The following is a 15,998-nucleotide window of genomic DNA, read 5'->3' on the forward strand; positions in this document are numbered from 1 at the left end:
ACAGCGCTATCTCGCCACTATTTGTTACGGTTGATATATCGCAAGGATTCTTGAAAGAAAATTAATAAATAGTCTCAATATGAAAAAAAAATATCGATATGTTATTGGACCAAGTAATTCATACTGCAATGGATGTATATTTTCAATATAACAAATGCGAGTGAAACCACCGTACTGTTTGGGATAGTCCCATTTAAGATGAATTAAATATTCTTCACTTCAGCGAGCAACGCAGAATCGTAAACGCATGTACTTAATATGAGTTATTCGTGGGGAGTGATGAAGTCTGAGATTTATTTATTATCAAAACGCTTATTCAATTAACTCCCAAACTGCTAATCCAGCGGTGGCCAACCTGCGGCCGTAGCGGCAAATTTGTGCGGCCGTGAACACCTAGGCCTAATTCAATTAGTAGGTGTTGGCGGCCGTGGACATGCAAATTGAATTTACGAATTGACTCCCGAATTTTATGGAGCTTTTAATTAATCTTGAAGTTTCTTTGCGCTACGCGCGATTCAGTGCAACTTCATTTTTCCATTTAATATAGTAGCGCCCTTTTTAATCTGAGCCACACAATACAGATACGAACAGCAGAGGAAAATGATGAACCCCATTTAGAAATACCAACTTGCAATCGTATGCTCCTCACGAAGAAAATTTGTTTCTGGTACGTTTGGGCGATTCCAATATATTTCCATTATACCGACAATCCATATAGGTCAAGAAATAACAGCGAATAATAAAATTGGCCCACCCGAAGATGCGTCATCGTGTATAACTTGCCCTCAATTTTTGAAAACACTCCTTCCATCAATTCTACTTGTGAATCTGATCAAATCGGTTGGAAAGGATAAATATTTGATAGTAACATGATAAACTACTAATATTAATGACGAAGTTCATTCTAGAATTTGAAAAAATTTTCAGCGCGACCTTTACCGGCTCCAGTGACTATTCATAACATGACCACCAGTGATTTCGGTGCGTACAGTCGATTAGTCAGGAGTTCGACGGAAATGGACATGAACACTAGACAGTTTAACGTGGATATTTGGCGTCTAGTTAGTTCATTGCGACGATGCCCTGGAACGTAGGTTACATAAGTAGTCGAAAAACAAAAAGGTTGGGCACCCCTATGCTAATCCCTGAAGTAACTACAGGTCATGAATTTCCAACATCATACGTGTTTCGTGCCGGTGCATGTAATTATAAGACATCGCGTTGAAAATACTGTTATATTGCGTATTCAATGAATTACAGCTGCGCTACACTGTAGTAATTGTTACTGATCGCACAAAACAGTACTGTATCTCGATACCAAACGATTCCAGAAATACTATATAGTGATATACTATTTAAGATATCTCGGTGTAAAACAGGGGTCGCCAACTCAAAATGGGTCGCGGGCCACTTTTCCAAATTCCTAGAGGCCGCGGGCCGCATGACATCAATATCGAGATAAAAGTAGGCAACGCAGTTTAACAACCACGTCTGATAACTAATGCTTTGCTCTCTAACATGGGCGACGGTTGTAGTCACCACAAAAGAAATAATATTTTATTGAACAAACACAAATACAACAAAAAATATCATGATCATCAATTTCATTATATTTTGAACTATGAGCTGTACACGATACCTGACAACACTCTGTAGCCGCTAAAACAGGGATGGCCAACATTTTTGCTATTCACGGCCGCATTTCGATTACTCATGTAGCCTGCGGCCGCATACCGGTGGTTAGTCGTGTTAAACTAGCTGGGGCCAAATACCCACGTTAAACTGTCCATGTCCATTGCCGGTGCACTCCGAACTAATCTATTTGCGCATATCGGCTTACTATGCGCACCGAAATCGTTAGTAGTTATGTTGTAAAGAGCCACAGGAAACCGTTCTGTAGTCGCGCCAAGCGCGAAATATTTTTCATGTTCATGAGTGAATTTCGTCAATAAATATTTGTATAGTTTCACATATTACTATAAAATATTTATCCTATCTCGGCCAATGTGATCAGATTCACCGGTAGAGCTGATGCAGGGGGTGTCTTCGAAATCTTAGGGTAGTTAAAAAAAGTGTCGACAGCCGCATAATTTCCCTTCTACTGCCGCAGATTGGCCACCCCTGGATTAAAGAATCAATGATGGGGTTAGCCTACTTGCTGGACAACTATCTCCTCGTAAAGCATGGTCTTTTGGAGAGCCCGAAGTCGTTTTTCAAGCGTCTCGGTCTTGGCAGTGGTAGGCCATTGCACGTCAAGGCAATATACTCATTCGTATCAGCAAATTCCTCATCCATGGAATGATATTACCATGCTGAAGCCGTATCAACTAGTGAGGAATAGTGATATCGGGCACAGTAGAATGGCTTACTATGAACAACAACAACAATATGTTTCAACTGAAATCAATTTCAGCGTTTCAAAATGATTTCCTAAGCGTTTTTCCGATTTTTTTTCATATCAGGTCGCGGGCTGCAAAATAGTACCTCGCGGGCCGCATGCGGCCCGTGGGCAGCGTGTTGGTGACCCCTGGTGTAAAACATACATATACGGTTAGAATAGTAGACTAATTCTTCAGGGGCAGAAAGTACCTCCACAAAACAGTATGAAATTAAAACCAAAACGTTTGTGCTAGTCAGGAAAGTTTTCCGTACCATTCTGCTCTAAAAGACGGACACTATTGCATCGAAGTAAAATCGACTTTAAGACTGTCACGGCCTTATATGAGTTCATTGTCAATTGTTAATGGGTGGATCGACTTTGTTTCACCATAATCACTCATCGTGTGTGAAAACGAACGACGTATAGGGCCTATTACCTAACGATAGGAATTTTGAGCCTGTGTCCGAAGTAATGGGATTTTTTTCGTGCAATATTTACTTTTGTTCCGTTCTCGAGGAATTGATCATATTGGCCAATAAAGCGACTGTCCGGGTTATCCAGTGCCCGGATTAAGCGAAGTCGACTGCATTCTATGCACAATCTACGGCTACCGTATAACGACGGTAAAACCGCGAGGCCGTGGGAAGTGAACATTCTCTTCGGTCATACGCTTATACAGGCATGAAAATTAAACCAATTATTTTATATCCTGAGCCGTGCTATACAAGTCTGCATCTAAAGAATACAAATGAAGCGAATTGGTCTCGTGTAAATGACCACAGTAGTCGACAGACACCATGAATACCACAAACAACATGTCCTGGAATGCATAATCTTCTTGCATAATACAGCGGCAATGATATGATGAATACAGTTGAATAGATTGTGCTACTGACGTGGCCCGTCCTGCAGTAAGGAATGCAGTTCATCTTCATATAGCATCGAGGCGGGGCCTACGAATATCGTAGGCCCCGATCGAGGTGCTTTGACTATGAAGATTCGAATGAACGGTAAGTTTATCCAGTCATCACGTACGTTTTACCTCTCCACGCAATCCCGGAGTGTCGATCGTTTAATGGGGATAGCCGCTGTTACCCGTTTTAAAAGAAAGCCGTGAGTATGACTCGATTGGGGTTCTAACCCACGACCTTATCGTGAAGTCAACGCTCCCCCGCTCCAGCATATGCATACAGTCTCGTCAGCAATTTCCGCCTGACTTGTAAAATGCCAATTTTCGTCCACAAGTGGAAAATGACGTTAACAGCGTGTGAGGCCGTGTGATGCTCAGTATGAGACAGAATTCTAAATAATACTGGTTTCCACGCGCGATTCCAAGAGCATCATATACTTGGACGTTATCCGTTGCGAATGGTCATTCGTTTAACACCGCTACCCAGGTAACGGTAATCTATCGCGTGCATTTCCAGTATCTTTGCAGAGTAAATTTCGTTTTAGTTGGGCCGGAGTAGCATACATTTGGCTTGAAGTCAACTTCAATGTCTTTATCCTCGCTATCCTCCGTGGAAATTTGATACAGGAAACAGGTCACGACCATCGACATCGACTGAACAGTGAAAAAATTATAGCTGGCGCACAATATTTATACAAAATACAACGCATCATCCAGGAAATATAATGAGCTACAGAGATATACCAGGGCTTGTTGTTATATTATATATTATGAAGGTTATCGACATTCGAGATTTTACTTTTATTACCTTCGCAAACCGGCTGCGTTTGATTTGCGAGAGGGCGGAATGCACAATTGAGAGATTATTCAAGCCCGGAAATCGTCTCAGCCAGTGAGCGAAAGGGAGTATCAATATGTTGTACGAATATACAATATATATCAACTTCTTCACTAACCTCTAGTAAAAGGAACCACATAGCGATCGCGCCGATAACCCAAATATAACTAGACAGTTTTGCTTCGCACCCTTCCGTGTATATGAATGATCTGTTTCTCTTTCTGCATTCCATTTTGTTGATTATGGCGCCGTCGGCAGACGGCTTGTTGCGTTTGCAGCAAGATTCGGGTAATGGTCCACCATTCCAGTCGCCGAAACCATCGTATCCACAACAGCCCACCTGAATAGAGATGTACCTAATCTGTTTATTTATTGCTTCAAGTCGAACTCAAATTCCCGTTTTGATGACGTAAAAGAGTCTATGACATATCCCGGGACTCAAGACATTTGGTGAAATGTAGGAAATACTATAAAAGAAGTCTGACGCTTAGACCGCGGATAGACCCTGATTAATACGCCCTTGCTTTCTGTACCGATAAACTCTAGTACTTGCGTCTGTATAAGTGCTCCCTGTCAAACAATAATAAATCTGAAACTAAAACCCTGAGCTGCTCATCTTAACACGTGGTTAGTGGCATTTGTCCCAGATGAATTTTGATAGAATTACGCGAAGTTGAACTTTCAAGATAATAAAGCAGCTCACTGTGAGACAAATGTCACAAATTTACGATAAATTTTAACATATTTTGGAAATTGCCACTTCTACTTCGAATAGTATAGAAATTTACGAATTTACTTCTGCATCTTCTTGAGTAGCAACGCTGACTAAGTTGACCACAGCGCGTACAAGTTTCTGTCTAACAAAAGAGTTACAAATATGTGGGGCTTGTTGTAACATCTGTATATAATAATTAGTTTCTATTTCAACGATATGAAGATGTCTTGCGTCCTAGAAGAAACTCTGATGAGGCCAGTCTTGAATGTCAATTCTAGCATTTCTTCATATAGCACATTCCTGATCTTCGAAGCGCGGGGGATAATGAATGACGTTGCAAGACGCGATCAAGCGTAAAACCAGTTAACGGGTTACAAATCAAACAGACTCTCTGCTACCTACAAAATTCTGAGGCATGAAAACTTTAACTTCGCTCAACAAATCGCTCTAGGCATACGATATCAGACGATCAAGCGTTGATGAGCTTACCCTGACTTGCAATGTATCCCAGCCGTGGGTGATGAGATTACCGGCCGTCGAATTCGTGCCATACACACCGATAGACTTGCGCGTCTCCTCCCTTATCTCGGGTAGATACTCGAAAACCATTGCGACTCCAACAATTTCCGTGACAAATATCGCAAACATACTGTAGAAGAACTGGAAAAAATATAGAACCTTGGTTGAATAGGTGGTTAGTATTCAGGTACGTTACGTGGTGTAGGTGTTTGTTTGTTTTTTGGGGTATTCATGGTGTTTGTCGACTACTATGGTCATTTACACCAGGCCGATATTATTCCTATTTTCCGTAACTGCCGACGTATAGCACGGCCCACCTCTAGGCTTTTGTAAGACACCGCTGACGCGGATGAGGTGGCGAGGAGGAGCCTAGGTAAACCTCCAACACTTAGGTATCGGAATTCGGTAGTCGACCTCGGTCGGACTCGAACCAGCAAGCACCCATTGGTGTTGCAGCCGCGGATTATACCACTGCGCTATCTCGCCACCTGTGGTGTAGGTCTCTAGTTATTATCTGCAGAGATATATATAATTATCAGCAAATGGATATCCGTCATTAGGATTTCATATCCTCATCGAGAACAGCACTTGGATTCCCGTATCTATTCACATTCACAAAAATAACAGTTACTGATGCACAGTTCATTTTATTCGCCAGTATTGTACAGCAATGGATTATATGTGAAATGTGGTAGAATTTTATATTTGTGACTAATCGAACATTTGAGTTTCGCCGAAAGCTTGCAGATTAGCATAAGGGCCACATTACAACATTTAACCCCACCATTCGCAGAATTCTTTTATTGGTCTTCTTTGTCCCGCAACATCCCACAAAGCCGACCGACATCATAATGGCTCCAACGACAATGATCAAGTAGACTCCGTTAAACAAGATTGGATGCCTGATAAGTATTTCTGTGAGATTTTGAGTTTCAGCGGCTGCCCAGATGCCGACTCCCAGCATGACCGCTCCACATATCTTAAGATAGAAATTTTGAGATAACCTGTGATTACATTCTATACGTTTCTAAAATTAGTTTGCTACTGCTACGCCCAGGCTGGCATAACAAACGGTGTTTTAAAACAAACAGTGTTTTACACAAATGTCTTTTTTTTAAACGAAATTGTGTTTTTTCAAACGTTGTATATTATGCCATAATTGTGCAAAAACTTTCGAAAAACATGCAGTATGAGCCTACGAACGAGTTACACCCAATATAGTCGATATGGAGCAGCCGGAACCCTCGAAATCGTCGTTGGTTCGACAGTTATAGCAAGTAGATATAGATATAATAATTGGTACGGAATGGGTGTTCTGATGATGATGAACGCCCACCGTAAAAATGCTGCATAACGATGTAGTCCTGGTTAAAGATATATTAAGTCTGTTTATGATAGCTGTCGGAATCCCTTTTCGTCGAATGAGCCATATTTACCCTATATTTTGGACTGTCAATGCCAAACCACTGTTATGTCACAATTAAAGATTCGTTGTAGTTAAAAGGAAAAATAAATAAAGAAGATGTTTTGAACAAGGACCATGTTTTAAACGCGTTTGTTTTAGATTGATTTTTGTTATAAATGCAACCCTAGCCAGGCCACGATAGTCAAAAATAATAAATGTCTAATTGCAAGTAATGAATGTAGGCAAACGACGCTGTATTCTCGGAGACTTGAGAAAAAGCCGGCTATATTAGATTTAATGAACTTTGGACGTTGCTATGATGAATAGTTTAAGCTATTACCATAACGTAATTCCATTGCACGTATGTTAGAACTAAGTATACAAACAGGAAGTCCCTCATTACAATTTCTTTGAACCAACTGCATCTCAGATTACACGCACTTACGGAGAGCAATAGATTTAAAACGAATAAGCAATACTTCAAGCAGTGAAGAGTCGCCGTTCTGATTTCTCCCATCTGTGTCCTTCCAGGTATAGTAAATAGAACGATATATTAACCTGCAACGAGCGACGTTACAACTTTTCAAATATAATTCGTATGTGATCTACGAATTTCAGTTCATGCATTTCCAATTTCGTGATGAAACGAATTTTCAGGACTGGGCTTCTCAGAATATTCTAGGCTGGATTACAAATAGCAATCCAGTGTCACGAACGTCACAAATCCTGTTATGAATTTTATGACATCTTTATGATGTGCATGATGTTCTTATTTTACAATCTAAATTAATTACCCCCTCTGTTATGGTCCTGACGCAAGACGCAATCCAGTGCAACACAAGCTAACCGCTGTAAAGGTGACAATGGCAACTGTTCTGAAGTTTTTCTGCCACGAAGAACTGTGCAGTCTATGGTGTAGTCTGCATACCATCTACTCTACATATCTTTATTCACGCGACCAGTACCTTGGAATAACATTTTCTGCTTGTGGGACTAACCATTGAGCGCATTACATTCATACCACTTTAATGCATCACCGCTTTTCCATACGATCATATTTGGGCGAAATCTGACTGACGCTTCAATCATTGGCTTAGTTGTACGACGCGATCGCCATTCTCATCATTTACCGGTCTCCATATCAGTTTCGCTTACGGTTTCGAGATCATTGTGTAGACGCGGGGTTCTTGACCTATTTATAGTCGCGACCCCGCTTACTTTTTGAAAAGATCCCGTGGCCAACTTGTAAAGCTAGTCACGAAATATAGAACGAATTCTTTCTTGGTGATGTCTAAACAGATTCGCAAATGACACGGTATACATACAAAACAGTAATGAATATAGCAATGAATATAGCAGTAATGAACAGTAATGAATATAGCGCGTTGCGTCTGTTTTCGGTTATTATAACTGAGTGCGTGCGTTGCCGAATGCTGCTCACGAATCTGTTCACATGTCAGAATTATGCGAACAAAAACTTTACAGCACTGATACGGAATACGGAATGCGGAATAAAACTGCAAATACCAATATTTTGTGGGCTGGCATTATGATATGGAACTGGGAAATTGAGCGAACAAAATTGGTTAGAGACTACTGGTAGATGGAAGGGAAGAGCTCGGCCCATATACCCGTTATGCACGGGTTTTATAGACGCCATATCAAGGCCAGACCGGAAGATTTTAATGACCGGACGACTTCATGACCTCACAGCTTTTTTCCGTGTCGATAATATTTGACTACATGGGATTTAAACAATTTCGACCGATTTACATTTTAAATTTTTTAACCTGGGTATCGGTTTGGTCTCTGACATCAAATTCCAATTGGGATATTTTCCGGGACTTCGATTTCGGCATTATTGAAATATATTCTGGATTTGGATGAATATGCAATCGTAAACCGGGAGGGAAATGCAAACAAATGTGCTAAATCGAAAACTCTCGAATACGATTACCGGATACGGCGCATAGTGAGGTGCTTTGTTGGTATTTCAAAACATTTTGAGGTCACCTCGCGCACTTGCGCTTTGAACTCGCGTAAACTCTTGTAATCCGAGACGAAACACGGCGCAACGCAATCAACGCTTCTCTGTAATATCAGAAATAAACTACGTCGGCTTGTAAAGCAGGGAATACACGATGCCACCAATACGCATGCGACATTGTCTCGTTTTCCAATTTGTGAACAATCAGTGAGATTGCATCATCGCATAACCGTCCAGCGTGACTGTGACGTATTGACGAATATGCATTGAACCTTGGACCGAACGAAAACTTGTGTTATTGCGATATTTTCCGGGCAGTGGTGGTAGACTGTATTCAGGACAGAAACAGCACTCCGTCAGCCCCCCTAAACGTTGGTCTTGGGCCCCACATAGGGTAATAAACGAGACTTCTGGCTGATTTCGCCACTCGGACCTCCCCATCTACCTATTCGTTTTACCGCTATATATCAGCGAGATTTTTTTTGTAATAAGCTGAACGCCTGAACGCTCATAGCGCGAAAAATTTCTATAAGTCATGATTGAATCAGTCGATATGATCGAGAATTGCATATATATTGCTATCAATTATTTATCGTCTCTCTGCTCACGTAATCAACTTTACCGTTAGAACTGAGTGAGGTGGCTTGAAAAATGCAGGGCCCGCAAATAATAATTAAACATATTCGGGCGGACCGTTGGTAAAATGACTTCCTTACATGATGTTATTTGGAGACCTCCTGTCTGTCATGTCAAAAGATATTGAAATCGCCCAAACGTACTAAACTAAAAGACGCACACGATTTCAATTTTGTTTTTTGCACTGGCAAATCATTTTTCTCTGCGGGATGGCATTTCTCTTGTGGTGTTCAGATTGCCAGAACAGGAACATTCGGCGCCACCCATGTTGGCGCCCATGGACAATTAATCATGTATCGAAGTTTTCGGTCATCATAAGGGCAGTCCTTTTCGGCCAAGGTTTCTCGCTGCCGGTGGTTCTGACACACGTCTCGGAGTCGCATGTTATATGGACTAAAACTTCACGTGTCTTGGTGCGTCGTGGCGCGGAAATGGCCGACGCAAAATTCCCATTTCTATGAATCATACGTATTTTTCTTGAGGAAAAGTATGAGGAAAAATAGTGGGAAAGTTCCGTAAATTAAAAAAATATATACCCTATAATTTATAATAATTCACGAAGCAATTTTTGTCCCCCTTCGAGCTCGCCCGCCCCTAATTGGGGGTTTGGGGTGAGCCAGTTACGGTCCTGACTGTATTAGCACCTTGTCGGGGGGATTTTCGCAAGATAAGGAAATGGATATGACATTTCACACTCTTACTCCTGCTCGTCCCTCTTTTTTCTCGCGACGAATTCGTTTGAGAAGATAAAGACGAGAGAAGGTGTGACGTGCATGAACGAGACGTGTATTCTCTACTCAAAGCGGCGTGTAAACAATTTGCAGTGAAGTTGCGGTCATCTTTCATGGACAGGGGAATTGCAATACCTTAGTTTGTTGTTGTTATAAATAAAATGACTTGGATTCTGGTCTGAAGAGAACAAAAACTACAAGTGTAGGCTACATTCTGGTTTGTCTGATGAGTGCTAAACAAAGGCCACTGTCTCGACTGGTGTCACGAAGACGTTGATTTTTACATATTTATGAAAGCATACTTGTCCCAATGCAACATTCTGACAACATAGTCCATTTCGTAGTTCTCGATAAGTGCTACCACATTCAACAACAGTGCAAAAACCTACCGTTCTGTATCGAATTACCTATTCACAAGATACAGTGGATACGAAATAGTTCTATTTTACTCCCTAATACAGTATTTCTAAATCGCCGGTCCGTGGATCGGTGCCGGTGCGTGGCAAGTTCGTTGCTGGTTCGCAAATATATTAGAATTTTAAATCTCAGTTCCAAAATGCTAGAGTTTTATGCTTGTCCGTTAATTAGAGGAATAAAACACGAATTTTAAATAGATTTCATTTAGAAGTATTTTTGCATAGTATCGTAATAGAAATCGGCAGTTGATGTATGAAACAGAATTTTTTTAATTGATTTGAAAATGTGGAACGTATTTTTTCCATCGGGGCGTAATGTAGAATCTCATGGTGTACTATAGGATAGGTACGTCACAATGCCGCGAGTGTTGTACCCAGCATAACTGTTTAAAGTGGTCTACAACTCGTTTAAGACCAGGTACACGTGAAAGCTAAAATTAATTTTGAATATAATTTGTAAAAGTTCGACAATGCAATGTTGCGACATTTGACAGTGTAAGTAGGTGTTGCGACATTTGACAGTGTAAGTATGCAAAGTCCCAGTTATTTCAAAAGAAATCGAAGAATCAAGATGGAATGTGTGGTTTTAACAGGATTTGCCATGCAGAAACTTCAATAGAACCACGTAAATTCGTGTATTATCGACAAGGCAGCAGAGCCCTTCTCATTATATTCAAGTTTCCAATCTTTGCTATTGAGATACATGCATTTGTCCCAATTACATTTTGGGTTATCTTTTATTTTTCCAGGTTAACCAGCCCGTGAAATTTGTTTTGCCACCGAATTAAGTTATAAAGTGAAATAATGTCGGAAAAGTGCGTCGACACATGACTTGGCATATATGATAACACCTGTAAATATCAGCAGGAGTTATCAATACCTAACCAGCTCTACGTAACCGAAATGGCAATTTCCAAATGTTTGGGCGACTTCCAAATATTGATTCGCACGTGTTGAAAAGTTCGGATCGGCGTATTCCTATCATGAATTATGGCGTCAAGAGGGAATCTCGCAGATTGATCACGGTCCACAGAAACTAAGGTGATTATCGCGTCGTTAATTGACCGGGAAGAAAAGCATTGGAGGCATTTGTATGAAAAGTGATACGTTGCAGTCTAAAATCGACAAATCCGAACAATTGACAAGCCGCGGTGCCCGGAAGAAGAGTTATAGTTCGATTGAAATCGTATCGGTCGCCTGGAACTGAGTTGTAATGGTTTCAATGAATGGATTTTTCGCCGTTACTTTGCTTATAGCGTATGCGGTAACAACGGGCGACGGATCGGTAGTGAGAACACGAAGGAATGCTGACGGTGGCAGTGGAAATGTTGAATCCGGTAGTGGAAGCGGAGATACTGAAGTCATAATTGGCCCGACAGAGCCCGGTAAGGGAGATCTTGAATCCGGCAACGGAGATCTTGAATCCGGAAGTGGAAGTGGCAGTGGCAGTGGCGATATTGCGGTCATAAGTGACCCCAAAGAACCCGGCAACGGAGATCTTGAATCCGGAAACGGAGATATTGAATCCGGAAACGGAGATATTGAATCCGGCAACGAAGATCTTGAATCCGGAAGTGGAAGTGGCAGTGGCAGTGGCGATATTGCGGTCATAAGTGACCCCAAAGAACCCGGTAACGCAGATCTTGAATCCGGCAGTGGCAGTGGCAGTGGTAGTGGAGATATTGAAGTCATAATTGACCCAAAAGAACCCGACAACGGAGATCTCGAACCCGGCAACGGAGATCTTGAATCCGGTAACGCAGATCTTGAATCCGGCAGTGGCAGTGGCAGTGGCAGTGGAGATATTGAAGTCATAATTGACCCCAAACAACCCAGGAACCTAGATCTTGAACCCGGTAACGCAGATCTTGAATCCGGCAGTGGCAGTGGCAGTGGCAGTGGCAGTGGCGATATTGAAGTCATAATTGACCCTAAAGAACCCGGCAACGAAGATCTTGAACCCGGTAACGCAGATCTGGAATCCGGCAGTGGCAGTGGCAGTGGCAGTGGAGATATTGAAGTCATAATTGACCCGAAACAACCCGGCAACCTAGATCTTGAACCCGGTAACGCAGATCTGGAATCCGGCAGTGGCAGTGGCAGTGGCAGTGGAGATATTGAAGTCATAATTGACCCGAAAAAACCCGGCAACCTAGATCTTGAACCCGGTAACGCAGATCTTGAATCCGGCAGTGGCAGTGGCAGTGGCAGTGGCGATATTGAAGTCATAATTGACCCTAAAGAACCCGGCAACGAAGATCTTGAACCCGGTAACGCAGATCTGGAATCCGGCAGTGGCAGTGGCAGTGGCAGTGGCAGTGGCAGTGGAGATATTGAAGTCATAATTGACCCGAAACAACCCGGCAACCTAGATCTTGAACCCGGTAACGCAGATCTTGAATCCGGCAGTGGCAGTGGCAGTGGCAGTGGCGATACTGAAGTCATAATTGACCCTAAAGAACCCGGCAACGAAGATCTTGAACCCGGTAACGCAGATCTGGAATCCGGCAGTGGCAGTGGCAGTGGCAGTGGCAGTGGCAGTGGAGATATTGAAGTCATAATTGACCCGAAACAACCCGGCAACCTAGATCTTGAACCCGGTAACGCAGATCTTGAATCCGGCAGTGGCAGTGGCAGTGGCAGTGGAGATATTGAAGTCATAATTGACCCAAAAGAACCCGACAACGGAGATCTTGAACCCGGCAACGGTGATTTTGAACCCGGTAACGGAGATCTTGCATCCGGCAGTGGCAGCGGAAGTGGAAGTGGAGATACTGAATCATAATTGACCGCACAGGTCACGGCAACGGAGATCGTGAACCCGGCAACGAAGAACTTGATTCTGGGTATGGTGATTGATAACCGAATAAACATTAAAACCTGGATTTAATAAATACTTACTAGAGATATAGTTACTAAGAGTTAGAGGTTAGTGTAATACTGGGTAATCCTGGGTAATCCAGGTCTGTAATGCCTCGAATGAGACAGGACTGTATCTGCATTTCTAGTAGGAATATGGCCTATCTGCTTTAATAAGGAAACATTAGTAATGTGTCAAAATCACATGATTTTTTATCGCTATACTGATATCAAGGCTATGATGGTCAGAAAGTCCAACTGCTGTTGATGGCAAGGGCGATAAAAAGATGTTATGACCTATTCACCGTTGGTGAAATTTTTGTAATTATAGTACGCGATTACATTGGGTTTATCTCGTTCTTTTCGTGGTTTTTCAATTGTGTTCTTTTGTAGACAAAAGCCAGGGTTATAATGAATCGAGTCGCGATTTTTTGGTGACTCGAGTCATTTTTTCAAATGCGTAAAATGTATTTGTATTGACTCGACTTGTACTCGAGTCGTTGTGCATGACTCGAACCAAGTCATATGACGGCCAAATACAGACATTTCATTGTGACTTCGAAGAATAGTTAAGTTACCACATTATTGGTATTTCGAGTATCAGTCCTTATATTTGGACAATAGGGCCAGAAACTATTAAGACTGAGGACAATTACTATATTGTGAAGGCGAGCCATTCTACATCACTCGAGAAGAGTTTTAAAAAAGTGGGTTGAACCGGATTGAACTGAAAACCGAACTGGGAACAGAATGACTTAGACTCGGACTAGAGTCAAAACACTATGACTCGGACTCGGACTTGACTCGGGGTTGAATTGAAAATTTCTCGACTTAACTCGAGTCAAAACTTTAAAAGAGAGATTGACTTGTGACTTGGAACCGTGCTGTGACTTGGTTACAGCCAGGGCTGTGGAGTCGGTAGATTTTACCACCGACTCCGGCTCCGACTCCGACTCCACACTGTTTCAATACACCGACTCCGACTCCGACTCCGACTCCTGGGTCTTTAAACGTACCGACTCCGACTCCGACTCCCGACTCCGACTCCAGCATTATTACCAATTTACTTCGAAAATTATATGCCACATTGTCGGTTGAATGCCTATCATATAACCATTAAACATATGCAAACATATGACTAACGGTGGCCTGCTAAATTGTTTCATTGTGGAACAGCTCGAATTATCCACTATACAATTAACATGAAAGAAAGATTTGGTAAATATCCTTCCTTTTTCAAGTTTTTATAACATGGACTCTCTAATATCCTGAAATGTATGAATCATTCAAATATGGCAGATATCCAATCCTGTATAATAAAAATGTAGATAGAAAATCCAAGTGTAGCTCTTGTGTATGAGTCAGCAACTAATGAAGAGATTGAACTTACTAATTTTGTCATTGCACACTATCCTGATTACAAGCACACACACTCTTACTACTAACAGACATTGGTCATAAATGGAATTTAGTTAAGTAGTCAAAGACCATAGCCTATGTCTAGTCTACATGTACTTAATCCAGTATTCAGGGATTGGGACTAGCAGTCTTTCTTAATCATTTGTTCGGCCCAAACAGCTAAGCTACACTACAAATATTTTTAATTTTGTCAAGTGGAAAGCATCGTTTGGTCATATTTACATCATTTTTACAATTTTACAAAACTCGCCGATGCATTTGCTCTGTCACAGTATCATGGTATTATTCCAAAAATTGCATCAATTTTGACTGCATCGCGAAAACGCATATTGCGATTTTCTTCCCTTGTGTAACTGAGTTGTAATTTGCAAGTAATGTATAATTTTATTTATATCAGGGGTGGGCAACTTTTTCGGCCAAGGGGACACATGAGATTTACGAACCATTGCGCGGGCAACTGGAATGTTGATAAACTTTTTTAGTCGTCCGAGAGGAGCGAACTGAATTCCGTAACATTGCGAACAAGACTTAGGCCTATATTAATACGCTCTAAAATTGATAACAATATGTCATGCAACTGTGCAGTGCGCAATCAGGCCCTGGTCGCGCGAAGCGCGAAATTTTTTTGCAAGATAATGACTGAATTATATCAATAAATATGTTGCCAACATACATTGGTGGTCGCATCTGTATACCACTGGGCTCATTTGGCAAGGACAGGATTATTCGACGTTTAGACATAGCAAAATCGACGGTATCAGTGAACCTGAACATGCCTCTATCATTTTGCGCAAATGTTTTGTCGACGATCTCGCTGCGAGTGCACAAGCGAAGCCGCATTTTGGACGACACGTTATCTCCTAATTGCAAATATAGTTAGACTCAGTTCTGTGAATAATATGTATTTATAATTTTCAGAACGGGGCTTAAATACTGAATGCAAGAGATCTAGTGACAATAAATCATGCGAAGTACCGAGAAAAATACCGAGTCATATAAATCTGCTATGAAATATTCTACTTTGTGGTCATATACGAAGATCTGGGATATATGTGGATGGCCCCTGGATACATCAATGCGTCAGAACCGTTGCAAATTTCGCGGTCATGCTAATCAAATTTTGTTTGGCCTTGCAATTGTACCTGATGTCATAAATAATTTCGAGAATTACCTCGCAGGCCAC

General features: G+C 41.6%; 2 protein-coding genes and 1 long non-coding RNA gene across 7 annotated transcripts in view; 2 read left to right on the plus strand and 1 right to left on the minus strand.

Annotated features, from left to right (window-relative positions):
* Nucleotides 1-1,542: 1,542 nt before the first annotated feature.
* On the minus strand, nucleotides 1,543-7,846 carry LOC145437583 (tetraspanin-18-like). 2 transcript variants are annotated; one of them, XM_080314849.1, is made up of 5 exons: nucleotides 7,247-7,846; nucleotides 6,147-6,341; nucleotides 5,333-5,503; nucleotides 4,247-4,468; nucleotides 1,543-3,944 (listed from the first exon to the last, which is right to left on the minus strand). In XM_080314849.1, the coding sequence occupies exons 2-5, from the start codon at nucleotides 6,324-6,326 to the stop codon at nucleotides 3,789-3,791; spliced, it is 729 nt and encodes a 242-aa protein (XP_080170975.1). In that variant the 5' UTR covers nucleotides 6,327-6,341; nucleotides 7,247-7,846; the 3' UTR covers nucleotides 1,543-3,788. The 2 variants fall into 2 exon arrangements, with proteins under 2 accessions (XP_080170975.1, XP_080170974.1); XM_080314848.1 differs by having other exon boundaries at nucleotides 7,213-7,846.
* Nucleotides 3,823-6,472, plus strand: LOC145437584 (uncharacterized). Its single transcript, XR_013914691.1, has 2 exons — nucleotides 3,823-3,951; nucleotides 6,156-6,472. It is a non-coding gene; the product is annotated as an uncharacterized LOC145437584 (long non-coding RNA).
* A 3,659-nt stretch (nucleotides 7,847-11,505) lies between the features above and the next one.
* The window catches only part of LOC145437617 (uncharacterized), a 299,426-nt gene continuing 294,933 nt past the window's right edge, over nucleotides 11,506-15,998 (plus strand). The window contains exons 1-2 of one of the 4 annotated variants that reach the window (XM_080314895.1): nucleotides 11,506-13,077; nucleotides 13,186-13,311. In XM_080314895.1, the coding sequence (XP_080171021.1) occupies nucleotides 11,751-13,077; nucleotides 13,186-13,311 (1,453 nt within the window). In that variant the 5' untranslated portion in view covers nucleotides 11,506-11,750. Of the gene's footprint in view, nucleotides 13,312-15,998 lie in introns of all 4 variants that reach the window. The other 3 variants (XM_080314896.1, XM_080314897.1, XM_080314894.1) reach the window with 3 other exon arrangements.

The sequence above is a fragment of the Botryllus schlosseri genome, chromosome 4 (genome assembly GCF_051294905.1).
Source record: "Botryllus schlosseri isolate E-star chromosome 4, Bs_hap1, whole genome shotgun sequence".
Taxonomy (NCBI): Eukaryota; Metazoa; Chordata; class Ascidiacea; order Stolidobranchia; family Styelidae; genus Botryllus; species Botryllus schlosseri.